Source organism: Tiliqua scincoides, chromosome 3, assembly GCF_035046505.1.
Source record: "Tiliqua scincoides isolate rTilSci1 chromosome 3, rTilSci1.hap2, whole genome shotgun sequence".
Taxonomy (NCBI): domain Eukaryota; kingdom Metazoa; phylum Chordata; class Lepidosauria; order Squamata; family Scincidae; genus Tiliqua; species Tiliqua scincoides.
Window position 1 is genome coordinate 111,171,708 of NC_089823.1, and position 17,153 is coordinate 111,188,860.

General features: G+C 42.5%; 1 protein-coding gene across 2 annotated transcripts in view; it reads left to right on the top strand.

Moving 5' to 3' along the window:
* The window catches only part of GPC6 (glypican 6), an 853,410-nt gene that overhangs the window by 250,481 nt on the left and 585,776 nt on the right, over nt 1-17,153 (top strand). For both annotated transcript variants that reach the window (XM_066621046.1, XM_066621047.1), the window contains exon 2: nt 16,382-16,540. In XM_066621046.1, coding sequence (XP_066477143.1) covers nt 16,382-16,540 — 159 coding nt within the window. The remainder of the gene's footprint in view (nt 1-16,381; nt 16,541-17,153) is intronic.

Here is a 17,153-nt window from a genome sequence, read left to right on the forward strand (position 1 = left end):
GCAGTAGTGGAAACGCAGCCCTGGGTAGACTGAGATTGAGGTACTCAAGTTTATTTTTTAATACATTTGCGTTGTACTGTGTCAGCAGTTTTCAAACTGTGTTCTAGGCTCACCAGATTTTGGTGGTTCATGAAACTATGTGCATCAAGGGTTAAATAAGCTGTGACTGTGTGCTAGGCTATATGTATCAAGGGTTAAATAAGCTGCTACTTGGGGGGAGCACTGCTGCCCATCACCATTATAGCCACAGACCTTGGCATATATAAATCAGGCAGCAGCCTATAGGGTCTCTAAAAGTTTGAGAACCACTGTACTATATAGTTTTTTTGTCATGGCTTGGGCCCCTTGGAGGCCTGGACCCTGGATATTTTGGCCCCCCCCATCCGCCCCCTCCTCAGGCCTGTTGCAGACTGGTTTTTTCTTAATGTTTGGGGCCACCTGTTCCCATGTTCTCTGTGTGTGAAGGACAAGAAGGTTGTTAAACTTGGTTCCTGTAGAGCTGAGGGTATGGCTAAGCAAAGGTGGTGAAGCGTTTAGATCAAGGTCTTCTAGTTGCCCAGACCAACGAGCAATCCTGGCCCAAAAGCTTCAGCTGTGGTCAGGGAGCACCACCTGATTTGTGTTGACATCTTAATATAAACACACATAGCTCAGAATATTATTGTAAAAGTGGAAAAACAGCAAGAAGATGACAGAGGAAGCACTTATACCCACTGCTGTTTCCAAGGTTCTGCGCTGCATGTTCACTACTGGAGTGTAGTTCCACTCAAAGTTCAATTGAACGTCATACAACTCAGTTTCCAGTAAACATGCATGGTGTCTGGATGTTGTTGAAAACAGAGGATCCCCCGTTTTCTGTAGAGGTGTGAAGGTTTTGTTAAGAGAGATTGGGCTGCTGAGGAGATTTCTACTGAGTCACTTAAATTGTATAAGAAAAACAAGGCACCCCAAAGATCTCAAAAGACATGGATGCAATTTTCTGGAAAACAAGATGCAACAGAGGACTTTGATTTCAAAGGAGCTGTACAATGGTGGATGTGCTATCATGCTCTTCAACGTTTAAGAGTAATTATAGGCTGTTTGATATCACCGCCACTTTGATGTTCTTCATTATGAACCAATAAATCTACCTTCCATAAACAAAAAGCACTGTGGGAATCATTAGCTGATAAATGGATATAATCATCTTGATGAATTGCTAATTTGTAATCTCCAAAAATGCCAACCCAAGGTTCATATTGTTTAGTGGACAGGTGTGTTCTTCCTTCTTTTTTTTTAACCACTCTGACCTTGCTTTCAAAGAGACCAAGTCCTAGACTTTATAGGTGACTTGTTTCTGTCTTATAAACACGCTGTAATAAATTGCATTATACAGGCTTTCCTTGCTGAGCTGTAGAAGTCAGGACAAGCAACTGCACTTTCCCCTATTGTAATATTCTTCATTTTCCAGAATTGTCTATGGTGTGCAAGTGAACACACTGCACAATTATGATTTGTAGAGAGGACGAAAGGCTCACAACAGAGATGATGATATATTAGGATTCATAAATGTACTGTTCCAATTTAAAAGAGAAAGATTGAGGAAGGATACAGCAGGTATGTAGGTTCAATGGTTCCCAACTTTTTTTATTTGCATACCCCCTGGCAGCTTATTTCCATAAACTGTACCCCTCATATTGGCAAAATGTTTGTAATTAATATATTTGCAATTAATTACGTACAAATATATTTGTATATTAATTAATGTAATTAATTAATTAATTTGTTATTTCAAATTTATGTTTTCAGTTAATGATCCATATCTGATAATACATGAATTGATGAAGAAACTAGCAGTTGCTGGGGCTTTTGCAGCCAGGTAGACACCTTCCTTCCTGCCTTGCCAGCCCTGCAAAGCATTCTGATACAGACCCGCCTTTTCTCGTCATTATTCAGTTCTTTTTCAAGTACCCCTAAAGGTTCTGTCAAGTATCTCTGGGGGTACACATACACCTTGTTGGGAACCACTGATGTAGGTGAAAGCAAAATCTTTATACTTCCTCACCAAATGGAAAAGGTGCAAAAGAGAGCAACCAAAATGATTACTGGGCTGGAGCACCTTCCCTATGAGGAAAGGCTACAGTGTTTGGGCCTCTTCAGTCTAGAAAAGAGGCGCCTATGGGGGGACATGATTGAGACATACAAAATCATGCAGGGGATGGACCGAGTGGATAGAGAGATGTTCTTTTCCCTCTCACATAACACCAGGACCAGGGGACATCCACGAAAGCTGAGTGTTGCGAGAGTTAGGACAGACAGAAGAAAATATTTCTTTATGCAGCGTGCAATTAGTTTGTGGAACTCTTTGCCACAGGAAGTAGTGATGACATGTAGCCTAGATGTCTTTAAGAGGGGATTGGATAAATTTCTGGAGGAAAAGTTCATTACAGGTTACAAGTCATAGTAGGTATGTGCAAGCTCTTGGTTTTAGAGGCAGGCTGCCTCTGATTGCCAGAAGTAGGAGAGGGCACCAGGACCCAGGCTGTGTCTGTTATCTGGTGTGCTCCCTGGGGCATTTGGTGGGCCACTGTGAGATACAGAAAGCTGGACTAGATGGGCCTTTGCCCTGATCCAGTGGGGCTCTTCTTATGTTCTTATGTCCCCACTGCATTTCTTTTTTTAGTTCTGCTTAGCACTGGGAAAAATTACTCCAGTGTTAAAAAGTACTGTAAATGTGACAAGAGATGAGGAAATGGAAGGAATCAAGGACATTCAAGGAATCTTGCATGATTGGCAGAATTTGTTGCAGTAAAATTAATTCAAAATGCAGGATGGAGTTTTGGTGCCGTACCAAAATGTGAGTTTCAAGCTGAATCAAACACCCCAATCTGGTTTGGCATTCCTTGAATGTTTGGACCTGCTTTACTGTGTCAAATGGTTGATGTGTCATTTTCTTTGCCTGGCTTTACTCAGTACAGGGGGCACAGTATTCAAACTCATAGACCCAAGGGCAGAACTTGATGGCAGTGATCAAAACAAAACCATTCTGCAACAGTAGCTAATATGGACTTTTTTTAAAAAAATGAGGAAGTTGTCTATAGTGGGGGTGGAGGGAGCAATATTTAAAGACCTAAGTCCAGAGGAGACATGAAATTCAGACCTGGATTTCCTTTCAGGTTGATCTTTAACGATAAAGGTCAAACCTTTGCCATTAAACAAGTTGAAGGGCAAGAATCTATTACATTTGGTTATTGATTCTGAAGGCTCTGAACCTTGCCAAGTATTGGAGGCTGCCAAGAACATAAATCCAGGGATAATAATGAAGATAACTTGCAACTTTTAAAACCACTTCTGTGTTCTGTGCTCAGAACACATACTGTGTATGCAGTTCTTGAGATGGAACTTCCCATTTTTTAATGTGTTCCCTTCTTTTTCTTCATTTTCTTGGTTGATACTGTGAAAATATAATTAATATAAGCTGTACATAGTGGAAAGGTTAGTGTTAGAACAGCGTGAAGTAAAAATGTCCATGTCTTAGGAAATCATCTTTAAAGATGAACGCCACTGGCTATTTGATCTCCCTGTAACGGAACTTTGATCTGTTGCACTATCAAATAATCTAATAGAAAGGTTGGATTTGGATTAATATACTGCTGGAAGAAAATGAGAAACCATATAATTGCAGATGACTTTCTCTGCATCATATGTGACATTTTCAGAATAAATTACGGTACCCTTTCAAATGCGTGTGTAGAGATACTGGGTTTGCAGTGTTCTAATCCTGGCAGTTAAATATGGCATGAAAATTGGAGTTTGCATCATGCATTCAATTTGTATCTTGCTGAACTGCAAGCTTTGGATTTAGGAGTAGATAGTGAGAAAAAAGTTGCCTTGACTCATCGCAGTCTTCCAGTAGCAATGATTGTCAATACATTCTGGTCAGACAAAAAATACTTCATGTACTGACTTTTGAAATTCATGGCGTTGAATGTAATGGTAATCATTGGTTTAGATCGGGGTGTCTAAAACTTTTTGGCAGGGGGCCACATCATCTCTCTGACACTGTGTTAGGGGCCGGGGAAAAACAATTAATTTACATTTTACTTATATGAATAAATGAAGGTCTTGCAATAGCTCAAGACCTATAAAAGACGTTGCACAAAGCAAGGCTGGCCTTTCCTTCACTGCTGCTGTTGCATCATAGATGTGAAACAGCAAGCTGTGGAGGGAGCCCTTGTCCCACAGCTTACGCAAGAGGTCGAACATTTGCTCTCACGCTGAGAACAGTTGTGCGGGCCAGCGCAGGCTCCAGCAAGTCTTCCGAGGGCCACAGGCTCATTGGAGACTGGAGTCTCCCTGCAGGCCAGATTGGGAGTCCCCGAGGGCTGCAAGTGGCCCCCGGGCTGGGGTTTGGGCACCCCTGGTTTAGATTGATATTTCTCAATGTATGTTCCCTGCTGTATCACTTTACATGTTCGACCTATTGTGAGTACCACTGGATGTCATCACCAGCTACTTCTGGATTGGGACGCTAGATGTAACATAACAAACACTGGTAAGAAACTCTGGATGGACAGGAGGGCTTTTTTGAGCATGCAGAAAGTGTGCACTGACCCACTGAGCTGAGCTTCCTACTGCTGCTTATCACGTTGCATTGCTGGTCTCACTGCCAGGTGATGGGGGTCTGGAGGCACCACCCGTACCACCAGACACTACCTCAAATACTACCATTGATACTAGTACCACTGGTTGAGAAATACTGGATTAGAAGGTTTTAAAAGGAGAGAGATTCCTGGAGGTCAGGGTCTATTCATTACTCATGATAGCTAAGCAGAAGTTCCAAGGTCAGAGACAGATGTTTGTCTGCCGCCACGGCTTGAATGATGTAATTAACTAGAGAAAAATATGAATCTTTTAGCAGTTTTTCAAATAAAATTCTAGATGTTATTCTTCATACTATTTGTGAAGGGCTGGAATGAACATCTTTGCTGTCGTCTCTGTTTTCGTAACTTCCCTTTGAGGGTTTTGCAAGGACAACTGGGTCAGGACTTGCTGTAAATTAATGTTCCCCATGGGACTCATAATGAAGAGACTGTTAACTAATTATCAGTCTGTTTTGGAAGGCATTCATTTTTTAATTGACCTCAAACCTCTAAGGGAACAAAAGGTGTCTGAAGAAAGATGACTTTTTCTGTTGAGGGCAAAGAGATGAGTTGTCTTCCTCCGGTCAGGGTGGAAAATAAAGCATTAGTTTCTTGGGACTGGGGGACCCAAAGGGATGTACTTGATGATCTCCATACACATTTAAGATTCCAAAAAGTAGTTGGTGCATCTCATGAACAGGGTACAGTATTGATAGTCATCTGCTCATTCAGTAACCATATTTTGAGGAAATATTGCCTCCATTTTTTCTTGTCTGAAAACACTGCTGGAGAATGAATTTAAATTATCCCGTGTATGAGTTGCTGCATAAGTAGGCAAGTTCAACTGTGCAATTTAAATGCCAGATTCATGTTCAGGAAGGCAATGTGTCACATTGTTATATCCTACAGAGAAGTTAATTGCAAAGCCAGAAGGATGCCCAATAAGGTTGTTCACTGGGAACAACTCTTGGTCAGAGAAATGATATTCCAATTTGATTTACTTGAATTTTGACTGTCTGGTTTGTTGGCTTCTGGCATTAAAAAAAAAAAAATCCTGGAAACCACTACAATGTGAGATGCTGTTCTTAAACCTCCAGTGATGTTCTGACCTGTATCTTAGAATATACCCTATCAGTGGATGGCTAGAGGCTTCTCAAAATTGTTTTTCCTGTGGTGCTGCAGAAGGAGATCCCACAACAGCTGTTGTAATCTCCACAGTTCCCTTTATTGTATCCAATGTGATAACGTTAGCATCATGTAGAATGACTGCTCTAGCAGTAGGGAGTCATGGATGCAGACTGCAGGCTGGCTTTCCTACATTATGCTACTGCAGTATGTACTGTCTGAAAGCTCTCTCCTTTTGAGCTCAGTTGTGCTGGCATGAGACTGCCATAAAGTACTACAGCAGTCAAATGAAATAAGCCTCAGCACTGTTACATAGGGACTATTTTACAGTTTTCTCATCTCTGTTCTCTCTCTCTGCCTTCATTCCATCCCAGTCCTGTTACAGTTTGGTCACTGAGAGCCCAATCCTGAGTGCACACCTCTAGCGCTCCGCCAGCGGTGTCATAAACATGCCGTAAAGCATGTTCGCAGCCGTCAGCACCAGTCCAGTGCCGGTGCTGGCACAGACCTCGTGGCCCATCGTTCAGACTGGGTGAGCAGCAGGGAAGTTCCAACCAGGAGGCAGGGAAGGGTTAATGTTATGATTTTGCATTGAGCAGGAGGCGGACAGGCAGGAACAGGCTCTCTTGTCCATCTCTGAAGGAACTGATGGTCATTAGACTAGTGAGGGGAGAAGGGGGGGTGGCAGTTCCTAGCCATCTTGGAGAAATGCACAGCATGGCTCCTGCAGGCTCACTAAATGACCAGCCACAGTGGGACTACTTCTACTGGTAAGCCTCCCAGCTGCTGCGTGTGATCCTCCTGCCTCTTGCAGCTTCTGTTCCTGCTCTCTCCCAGTTTGTCCCACTCCTCCCACCTTGTCTACTGTTGGGATGGGGGAGAGTCTTTAAAGAAAACTCACACAAACACACACCCCCAGCAGCAGCTCAGGTTTTTTCCATGGAGCTGCGTCTGACTGTTTTATGGAAAAGACTTGGAACTTGAGTTTGTAGAATCCGCAAAATGCTCTGGGCAACTTGGAAAGTCTGCCTGTTAGAGCTTGTTTTTGAGTGGCATTAGAAGGCGCTAAGACTTGTGTCTCGCGTCAGGCTGCGCTGGATTGACCCATCTCGGACTTGCATAGAAAGCTAAAGAGTTGGTGCTGATGACTCCAGTAACTTGTAGCAGGAGTAAGGATATCAGATACTGCCTCTGGTTTCACGGTTCTTTCATGAGTACATTGCGGATCCAAAGTTGATATTATGTTTACAATGTTCATCAGCAGTCTTATAATGCTGATAAAAGCGATAAATGGTTATAATAGTGAAAGCTCATGCCTGCCATTATTATATCCGGACATAAGGTATGCAATATCTGCATTAGCCATAGGAGACAAGCAGAGGAGCAAGGTAAGCTTCTCTACCTTGCTTTTGCTGAGCTTAGCAAAGCATTTTACATTTGTCACTTGGTCATAACTGCTGCCACAAAATTTATGCACCACAAAATTTACGCACCACAAAATTTAGCCTCTGGGTTTGCAGAGAAGGCAGAGCACTGATGGTGCAGGAGAAACTGAGCTGGATTCTGATTGCTGGAGCCCTGGTTCAAAATCCCACTGGAACGTTAGAGAGACCCATAAGAGAGACGCTTACTATGTCGCAAGGCTGTTTGCAAATGTGACTTAGGAGATGTTGACATGAATGAGTGGAAAACTCTGACAAGCAATCAGAACATCTGGCATCACAGATTCTGGAATGGCATTTATGATAAGAAATTTATGACATCAGATGACTTTTATAACTCCAGAACAAGTGTGATTACAAGAAGCAGTGTGTCAGTCATGACCTTTCCACTGAATAAACAATTAGCAAAAGGAAAGTAAACCTCAATCCTGAACCAAGTGTACTTTGAACATTTCCAGCAGGGTGTAAGGGAAACAAAACCTTCTAAATAGCCACAATTTAGAAATCTATAATGTGTTAGCTGTGGATCAAGACAGAGTTTATTCATAATGAGAAGAGACTCCAAATGCTTGCCCAAAGTGTTTCCCGCCCCCCCGCCCCGATTGGGTATTACCTGAGAAATTAGGTTGGTTTGGGGAGCTTGCTTATGTTTTGAAGCATCTGAATTGAGAAAAAAAAATTGCCACACTCATCCTATATAATGTAGGATAATATATATATCATCCTATATAATAAAGCCAGTGATGTCACTAGGCTTCACCTCACCTGGTGCAGGAGGCCAGCGCATCACCCCCATGCAGTGGGCAGGGCAACACCCCGGGTGGTGGGCGTGGCAATGCACCATTGCCATGCCCCCATTAGTGTTTTGGCTGTACCTTTTGATATTTCAGTGTGGTTTGTTTCATTGCAATCTGCATGAAATTAAACATTGATTGATATATATAACATGATGGTATTATACCTACAAACTGATTTTTGTTATTTTGGTCACCAGTGGTGTCACCCTCCTCGCCCCGTGTGTCAGCTTACTAACACCTTATTGCAGCAGTTTAGCACCAGGACCCATGTTTTAGAACAGGGGTGTCCAATGTTTTTGGTAGGAAGGCCACATCATCTCTCTGACACTGTGTTGGGGGCCAGGGAAAAAAAGAATTAATTTCCATTTAAAATTTGAATAAATTTACATAAATGAATATATTAAAGATGAACTTATATGAATGAATGAAGGATTTGCAATAGATCAAGGCCTGTAAAAGGCCTTGTACAAAGCAAGTCTGGCCTTTCCTTCACTGCCACTGCTGTGTCACATATATAAAACAGCAAGAAGGGGAGGGAGCCCTCATCCCACAGCTCATGGAAGATGTCAAACATTGCTCTCACGCTGAGAGTAGTTGCGTCGGGCCAGTGTGGGCTCCAACAAATCTCTGGAGGGCCAGAGGCTCATTGGAGACTGGGGGCTCCCTGAGGGCCGCATTAAGAGGCCACGAGGGCCGCAAGTGGCCCCAGGGCCGGCGTTTGGGCACCCCTGTTTTAGAATGACAGTCTGTCCAGGAACCACCAAAAGTGATGTCATGGCCAGAAATGACATCATCAAGGAAACTACAATCAATCAATCAATCAATCAATCAATCAATCAATAAGGAGATGCCAGCACTGTTCCATCAAGTGAATTTTCTCTATAGCCTGCCTGCAATACCCCCCCCCCCCCAAAAAAAAAAAAATCAGTAGGGTTTTCAGCCCTACCCAGTGCCCAGTTCAATTAAAATTCTTATGTTTATACCATATCACTGTCAGGATCCATTGGCTTTGCAAGTCTAAAAAAGAAAAAAGTTCACCTTATCAGCTGACGCTGTTGCAAGGCAGATAAGCAACTCAGAACAACTCGGTACATAGGGATGAGGGTTCACAGGCTTTTATTTGAATTGTATACAATTGGTCCACAGGACTCATGTCCAAAGCATGGACCCCGGTCTAACTGTGTCCAGAACTCTTATACAACTCTTGGCCCTTTGTCTGAAAATCTAGACTTCCCATTCGCTGACAGTTTGACATCATAAATGGGGCTAATTCCTAATAGGATATAGATGAAATACCATTTACATAGAAGATAGAAAATAGGTGGGCAACAAGTGAGCAAAACCATTGATTGGTTGTGATTTACATACAGGCAGGGTTTCAACTTAAAACTTAGCCAAAATTACACTATTTCTAAAAGTTTTCAAAAACCAGTAGGGTTTTCTGTAGCATCCTCATTAAAGAGAACACAAAAACACTTAAACATGGGTGTGAAGACCTTATTTGGTAGAACTTCTGACCCATTTATTGGCATATATTCCCTTCAGACCCTTCCTAATTAGGATGGTATTGCTTGAGCTACCTATCTTATCTCTTCTCCTGGTTTTAGTAAAACACTGCGGGTCCCTTTGCAAATTTGTTAAGCAAAGTCCAGTTTTACTAACATCATTCTATATGACTATTGTGACCAGTTACTTACATTGGTATTGAGGGATCTACAGTGGTGTGTATACTTGCAGATAAGTGAACTCTTTTCTTTTAGGAGTTACCTAACACCTGCTAAAGTGTTATCTCTTTGAGCTAAGGCTTCAGCCAGCTTCTTGTGATTCTTCATATATTTTAACATAAAAAAACAAGCCAAACTTTCACTGCATCACATTTTCCTTTTCAACAAATCCTTCTCCCGTTTACCTTCAAACAAGTTACTCAGATTTCCTTACATTACATGCACTAGGCAAACTGCTTGAAACATCTCTCTCTAGTGCACCCCCCTAGTGACACCACTGAATACAGCAATGTTTCTCAAACTGTAAGTCAAGATGCACTTGGTTGCTTGCGAGTCAATTTCAGGTGGGTCCCCATTCATTTTAATATTTTATTTTTAATATATCAGATTTGATGCTACCGTGGTATGTGACTGCCTTGGGAAAATGTTACAGATCTGTACTTTTAGCAGGCGACTGTATATGCTTTTAACAATGATAGTAAATGGGACTTACTCCTGGATAAGGGTGGGTAGGACTGCAGTCTAGATTGTTAACAATTTTCCTGCTTGATGCAGTTACTTCTAGTTATGACATCAGTTCTGGTTGGTCCTGACAGATTCTCACTCTAAAAAATGAGTCCAGGTGCTAAAAGTTTAAGAACCATTGTAATATAGGATAATATACAGGATGAGTATATAATAGGATAATAATAGGATGAATGTGGCAAATTCTTTCTTTTCTTATTGTGTGTGTGTGTGTGTGTGTGTGTGTGTGTGTGAGAGAGAGAGAGAGTGAGTGTGAGAGTGAGTGTGAGAAAGAGAGAGAGAGAGAGGATACTATCCTGTGGAATATTCCAGACTTGGCCCTATTTCCTTCTTTCTGTTCACTTATTCCTTGTCTAGACAGATATTGTTGATAGTGTTTTGAATGTAACACATAAGAGACTCAAATCCTGATGCTGATGGCCATTTAGGGGACGTGGTGGAGGTCTAGGCATTCTGCTGCAAAGCGTGACCTGTATTGAGGCAAGTAAGACTCTGTGGGTGGGGAGTGTCAGGCAGGGGACAGAATGGGGCAGGGAGGGGGAGGAACAGGGGAGTTTCTGGGTGGGAGTCAGAACAGGGAGATGGTGGATCCTGATGGCACTGGCATGCCCAAGGATCTTATCCCCCATTACTTTCCTCATTCCCTCTTCCTTACTCTCCTCTGCTGATGTGAAGAGACCCCTTGGGGCAAAGATAAGGGAAGATAAGGGAATGAAAGTTCCCTTGCCTCAAGGAGGTCTTTGAGACTGTACCCCCTTCCCCACAGGATGCAACCCACAGTCTGTTGGTGTGGCTGAGTCAGCTGAGTGGGGTTAGCTAGTGCTGGGCTGACATTGAAGTTACCTCTTTGTATTATATGAACTAGCCCTGAGCCATACTGTTGCCTTTGTCTTGCTACAAATGCTGGTGGCTGAAATATCTTGAGGATGTCATTAAGTCAGTGCATGCATTTAACATTTACCCATGCTAAGCAAGAATTAGAAATCGTCAAATTATTATTTTATGCTTTCACACTTGTGTAATAACCTCAGGTGGAATAATATAAATTATGGAATTTATGATTGACTTTTAGCTGGGCTCAGGGTAGATGCTATCAAAACCAAGTACACTATAAAGAAATATTATTCTTGTAATTGTAAAATTTATAGCACAAATCATAAGAAAGTCAGATAAGTTTATGTGATTAAGCTCTGCTCTAACAAGGGTACCATTAGCTTTAATGACTGTGGTCAGAGCTTTAGTAAGAATTCAGCAGTGGGGGAAATAGAAGGCTAATTTTATAGTTTGCTCATTTATCTAGAAAGCAGCACATTTACTTTATATATGCCTTATATGTCATTTTCCCAAACACTGTAGGCCTTAGCATTGTGGATCGATCACAGTGTCTTGGAAGCCACTTTCCTTGTTGACGTCAGTGGGCTTTCCAGGTTTAGTGGGTTTAAAGTTGTATTTCTAAGCTAGGACTGTTGACTCTTTGGGGCAGGGTCCTGTCTTTCCACTCTTTATAAAGTGCCCTGCATAAATTAATTTTTGAACCATTTAAGTTGTAATCATGCAAATATAGGGGGGTGGAGTCTACTACATTCACCAGAGCAGATCTCGAACTAGTGACTTGAAAGATAGGTCAGGAAGGGATTTCATCTGTGTGCTATCAAATAGCTTTGATTAAAAAAAAAGAGAGAGCTTCAAGGATACCTGCCATGGTGTGTGTCCTTGTGCATCTACTAGGCTTAGAGCAAATCGAATTCCCTTATCTTTGTAAAAGCTTCCAAGTCTGATTTGTCCTTTGGTTTGTCTAATTACAAGCCAGTGTGGTGAAATGGTGAACATGCTGGATTTGGACTGGGGAGGCTCTGGTTGGAATTCCCACTGTTTCTTAAAGCTCACAGAGTGACTTTGGTCTGACCACTCCCTCAAAAGGTACTTGTGAGAATAAAAGGAGGGGGTAGAACATGATGTGCTACCCTGAGCTCCTTGGAGGAGATATGTATGTTAATTCCTCTGTCTTTGCTTGCCCTGCGCCACCCTGAATGGCATGTGAGCTGAAACTAACTCGCTCTCCGTCTGTTTCATTTTTTTTTTCTCCTCTGGTGAACTGGGCTTGTTTTTATTGTTCCTGTTCAGAATCTGTGCTTCCAAGTGCACCTCGCAAGCAGTTTTCTCTGTGTTGCATAGTTCCAAGTATGTGCCCTGGTACCAAATTCAACCTTAAAGCTTGGCAATATGGAGCAAGTGCAGACAGGTGTGAGATTACAGCGGCGCTGAAAAAAACAACTGGAATTGAATGCTAGTTGTTGAGTTTGTAGCAGATGATTGGCTTGATTTATATAATATGGGCCACAAAAGGCAAGAGATGTAAGTCAGCAACTTTAGTCAGAAGTGGTTCAGTGAGTTGGAGCAGGTCACTGTGAGCTGCGGAATGAATTCATGTTTGTCTGAGCATAGTGCTGGCGCAGCATAATTTACTGCAATCAAGCTTCTCTATGGAGACACCCTTTGGGGCAAGGAAAAGCTAATCAGCTGTATCCGATGCCACTTATGCCATATAATCTCTGCTGTAAGTACCAGAAGAATATCAAGCATACGGAGTTTCTTAGAGTAGCAAAGCAGTGCATTTGTCATTGGTACAGTTGTAGCTGGTGAAATAATTAAGGCTTGAAAGTATCCCAGTCAATAATGAGATACCATTTTAGAACAACACATTACAGGGCTGTGAACAGAAAATGAGTGGGATTGGAACAATAAGGAAGTGATACAAATGTAGTCAGATCAAGAATAAAATTGTTAATGGATCAGCCTCATGGAAGATTGCCGTCATAATTCTCTGATGTATGCTTAGAATTCAGCAAGAGGTTGTGATTTACTATCAAACACTGGAGATGGAAGACTCTTGAAGCCAAACACTGGAGCCATTTGCAATTGTATTGCACTTCTTAACATTTAGCAGCTGCATTATTACAACTTCAGTAGTTCCAATATTAGTTTGGAAATGTCAGGCTTCACAGAAACTTTCTCCCCATCTCCAGAGAACTTGCCAGCATTGAATAGCTTTATGGGGCTGTTTTCTCAGTGGCTAGGGTGATATTCCTAATAATAATAATAATAATAAAACTTTATTTTTATCCCGCCCTTCTCCCTAACGGGACCCTTCTCCCTAACGGGCGGCTATTCCTAAAGTGATGTTCCTATATCCCAATACAGTATTTACAGACAAATTGGACCCTAAAGTCCTGCTGTGTCCCTGGGTATGCACTGTATACACAGTTGTGGGATACAATTACAGTTTGTAATGAATCTCTTTCTCTCTCTCAGGGTCTTGGGTTGGTATCCCAGCTATCTTTGGCCAATCAAAGGCCATTCCCTCATCACATGACCTTGACCATTAGTGTTTTCTCACAGACTAGCACAACCAAGAAGCTGACTGTGTTGAATTTGGTGACAACCCTCACTCAAGTGCAAATGAATTAAAGGTTGATATAATCACTACTCTGAGCTGAAGGGCCATCAGGATGTGAGGTGGGGCATAGGCCAGAGGGCATAGGCCAGAGATATCCCCTGGACATGTTAGATAATATTTCTTTACCCAGCCTATAATTTGTCTGTGGAACTCCTTATCACAGGAAATGGTGATGGTATCTCGCCTAGATGCCTTTAAGAGGGGATTGTACAAATTTCTGAAGGAAAAGTCCGTCATGGGTTACACGTCATGATAGTTATGTGCAAGCTCCTGATTTTAGAAGTAGGCTACCTCAGAATGCCAGATTCAGGGGAGGGCACCTGGACACAGTTTGTATCTTGCTGTCTTATGTGCTCCCTGAAGCATTTGGTGGGCCACTGTGAGATACAGGAAGTTGAACTAGATGGGCCTTTGGCCTGACCCAGCGGGCTCTTCTTATATCGCCATCTCACATGCCTCTGGGAAGGGGAGATGAAAACTAAGATGCATGGATCTTTGTCCTGTTGTGGAGATGTTCACACCCAATGGCATCCTGACCTCCAGGCCAGAAGCAGAGCTCAAACAGCAAAAGCTAATCCATGGCACTGTGTTCACAGCTTGATTATTACATTGTTTATGAAATTGAAATATCTCTTCTGCCTTGAGACATTTAAGCACCCAAGAATATGTAAGCTGTTGGCTTAGTACTGTCTTTTCTCTGTATCATAAAAGAGCATGCAGAGATTGTAACCAGCATGGGTTCTATCAAAAGCAGAGTTTGCATCTGTGTGCGAGTAACGCTAATCACAGGCGCAGGTAGTTTCTTACATTTCTTAGGGAGGATGGAAGCATTTTCTCTTCCATGCTGTAAGCCAGGCTAAATATTTCTGACAATCAGAGTACAGTGCCAATGGGAAATTTACAGTTCATGTAATAACAGAGCACATTTTAATTTAATGAAATAAAGAACGGGCTTCCACTTGCTCTACTGTCAAAGGCATTGGCATGGTGCATCCAGAGATAAATCTGGGAAATTAAATACAAATCTTTCATTACCTTTTCCATTGCTTTTTTTTGGGGGGGGGGGGGAGCATAAGCATTAATTAAACTCCTCGTTGTGTTCTTCCTTACAATGATGTGTTTTCAATGTCTGTCAAGGAATCAGACATCCTTTATGGAAATGCACAACCAGCTAACACTACCAAAAAATGCACTCTGTGGAGTGAGAATGGATATGAGGAAAAGCAGTGACACTCAGGCTGATATGTAGGCAAGCAGAAACTACGGGTGCAATCCAAACCTGCGCTGGAGCAGGCAAGCCAGGAGGCTTGCGCTGCATCCAACACAGGTTTGTGGGCAGCAGCGGCTCAGCCAGAGGCAAGGCAAAACTCTTCCCCTTACCCCTGGGTAAGGGCTGCTGACCCCAATTAGCCTCCTCAGACCTGCGCCACCTCTGGAGGTAGCGCAAGTTCGAGGAGAGCGGAGCGGCTTGAAGCCGCTCCGTTCTCCACAGGGACAGGGGTTGGGATCCGGCATAACTGCCAGGTCCCAGCCCCGCCTCCAGCTCCCCATGCGCCCGCCCCCAGGGCTGCCCATCGCCCGCCCTCCCCCGTCCAGAAATGCCTCCTTTCCTCCTCCTCCTCCCCGCCTCCATGCCTACTTTTGCTGCTTGTGCCAGCGCGAGCACAAGCTCGAGGCTGCGGAGAAGCTGTGGCGGAGGCTTATGCCAGGCTTCCCCGTGAGGAGGCGCAAACGTGCCTTACACCCAAGGCACCTTTTGGATTGCGCCCTAAGTATCTGAGAGTGAAGTGTCTAAGAGACTGAGCTGTGACTCAGGACTGTCCTGAATTAAATCTAATCTCTGCCATGAATGCACTAGGTGGCCGTAGCCGCTCCTCAGCTGCAATAAGGAGATAATAATACATACGTTGCTGCCAGGGTTGGGGAGTGAGTAGTGAAAATGTGTGTTTTTTGCTGACTCGTGGACTTGTGAGTTGCACACGTAGAAGACTCAGAAAAACACTCAAGTCAAGGACCTCCAATCTCATTACTCGCATTCCACTCCGACTTGAGTTGCGCTCCAATGAACACGGGTTGCACCACCTCCCTCTTGCACGAAAAAACTCTTGCGTTCATCTGGGAAGCCATTTTTTGCATGCACAAGCTCCAGCACCAGCAACTAGCAGGGTATGCTATGTTCACACATTACACTGTGTTCATATATGTCTTTTCCTGTGAACGGCTGTGTATGCATTCATTTTAGAAGCCATCAGAAGGACCTCTTGAAATTAAAGGGTATGGTTCACTGTGTATGCATCAAAAAGAAGAATAATTGTATGTTCAAACGGACGAAAATCATGTATATACTATACAGAGACTGTGTGTGCATTGAGAGGAATGTGTGAATAGGACTCTTGTGTCATCGTACTATATTTGCAAATTTGTTTGTGAAAAATATGCAATAGATTATGACACTTGGTTGCTGTTTTTATGGAAAATTCCCCTCCAGCTATAAACATTGCTTAATTCATTGGGCTGGGGAAATAATTGACTGTTGGGTATGGCACAAGACATATTTTATATAAAATGACAGTATTTAAATACATGGAATCAATTTACATCTGACCAACATTGACTTGATTGTATATGTGAGCTGACATGTATAGTTTGAATACATTCCTTCATAATCTGCATTCATTTATTCTTGCAGGGGAACACTTGAGAATCTGCCCTCAGGAATATACATGCTGCACATCAGAAATGGAAGACAAGCTCAGCCAGCAAAGCAAACTGGAATTTGAGAACTTGGTGGATGAAACAAGTCATTTTGTGCGCACTACTTTTGTATCTAGGCATAAGAAATTTGATGGTGAGTACCATATTATTTTGCTTGCTCTAGGAGTCAAACTTTGCCACCATCAGCTTCATATAATATAGTTGGGTTGTTGCATTTCAGATTGCAGGTAAGGCATTTTTGAATACTCCCCTATGCAAACCGAAACAATCCTGGCACATATAATATTGGCATCTCAGAGAGATGGTTAGGCTAGAACTCTTCTGTTGGGCTCACTAGTTTTATATGTACCAGATTTTTTTTTTGGTATGGGGAGCATTCAAACACTTGATCCTCCGCTAGCAAACTGAAAATTACTCTCCAGCCCTTGATAATCATCTGAGTCTGCTGTTGCTGTGTTTCAGCTCTACGCAGCTGAATCTAGGAATCTCTTGTCCTTGGCATTTCCTTAGAATACTATGGTTTATCATAGAAGATCAGTTATCCAGAACAACTGTTAATTGTGTTTTCCAGGCAGTTGAATATCACATTCAGTTGTTGCCCTGCTAGGACAGCAACTTACTTTAAAGCTGGCATCCCTTATTTGTGATTATTGCTTTTAATTACAGTGATTGGAAAGTCTAGACTGCTGAGAGCTTGAACACTTGTCTACTGTTTAAAAGAATGAGCGGAAGAAAAAATAGATCTA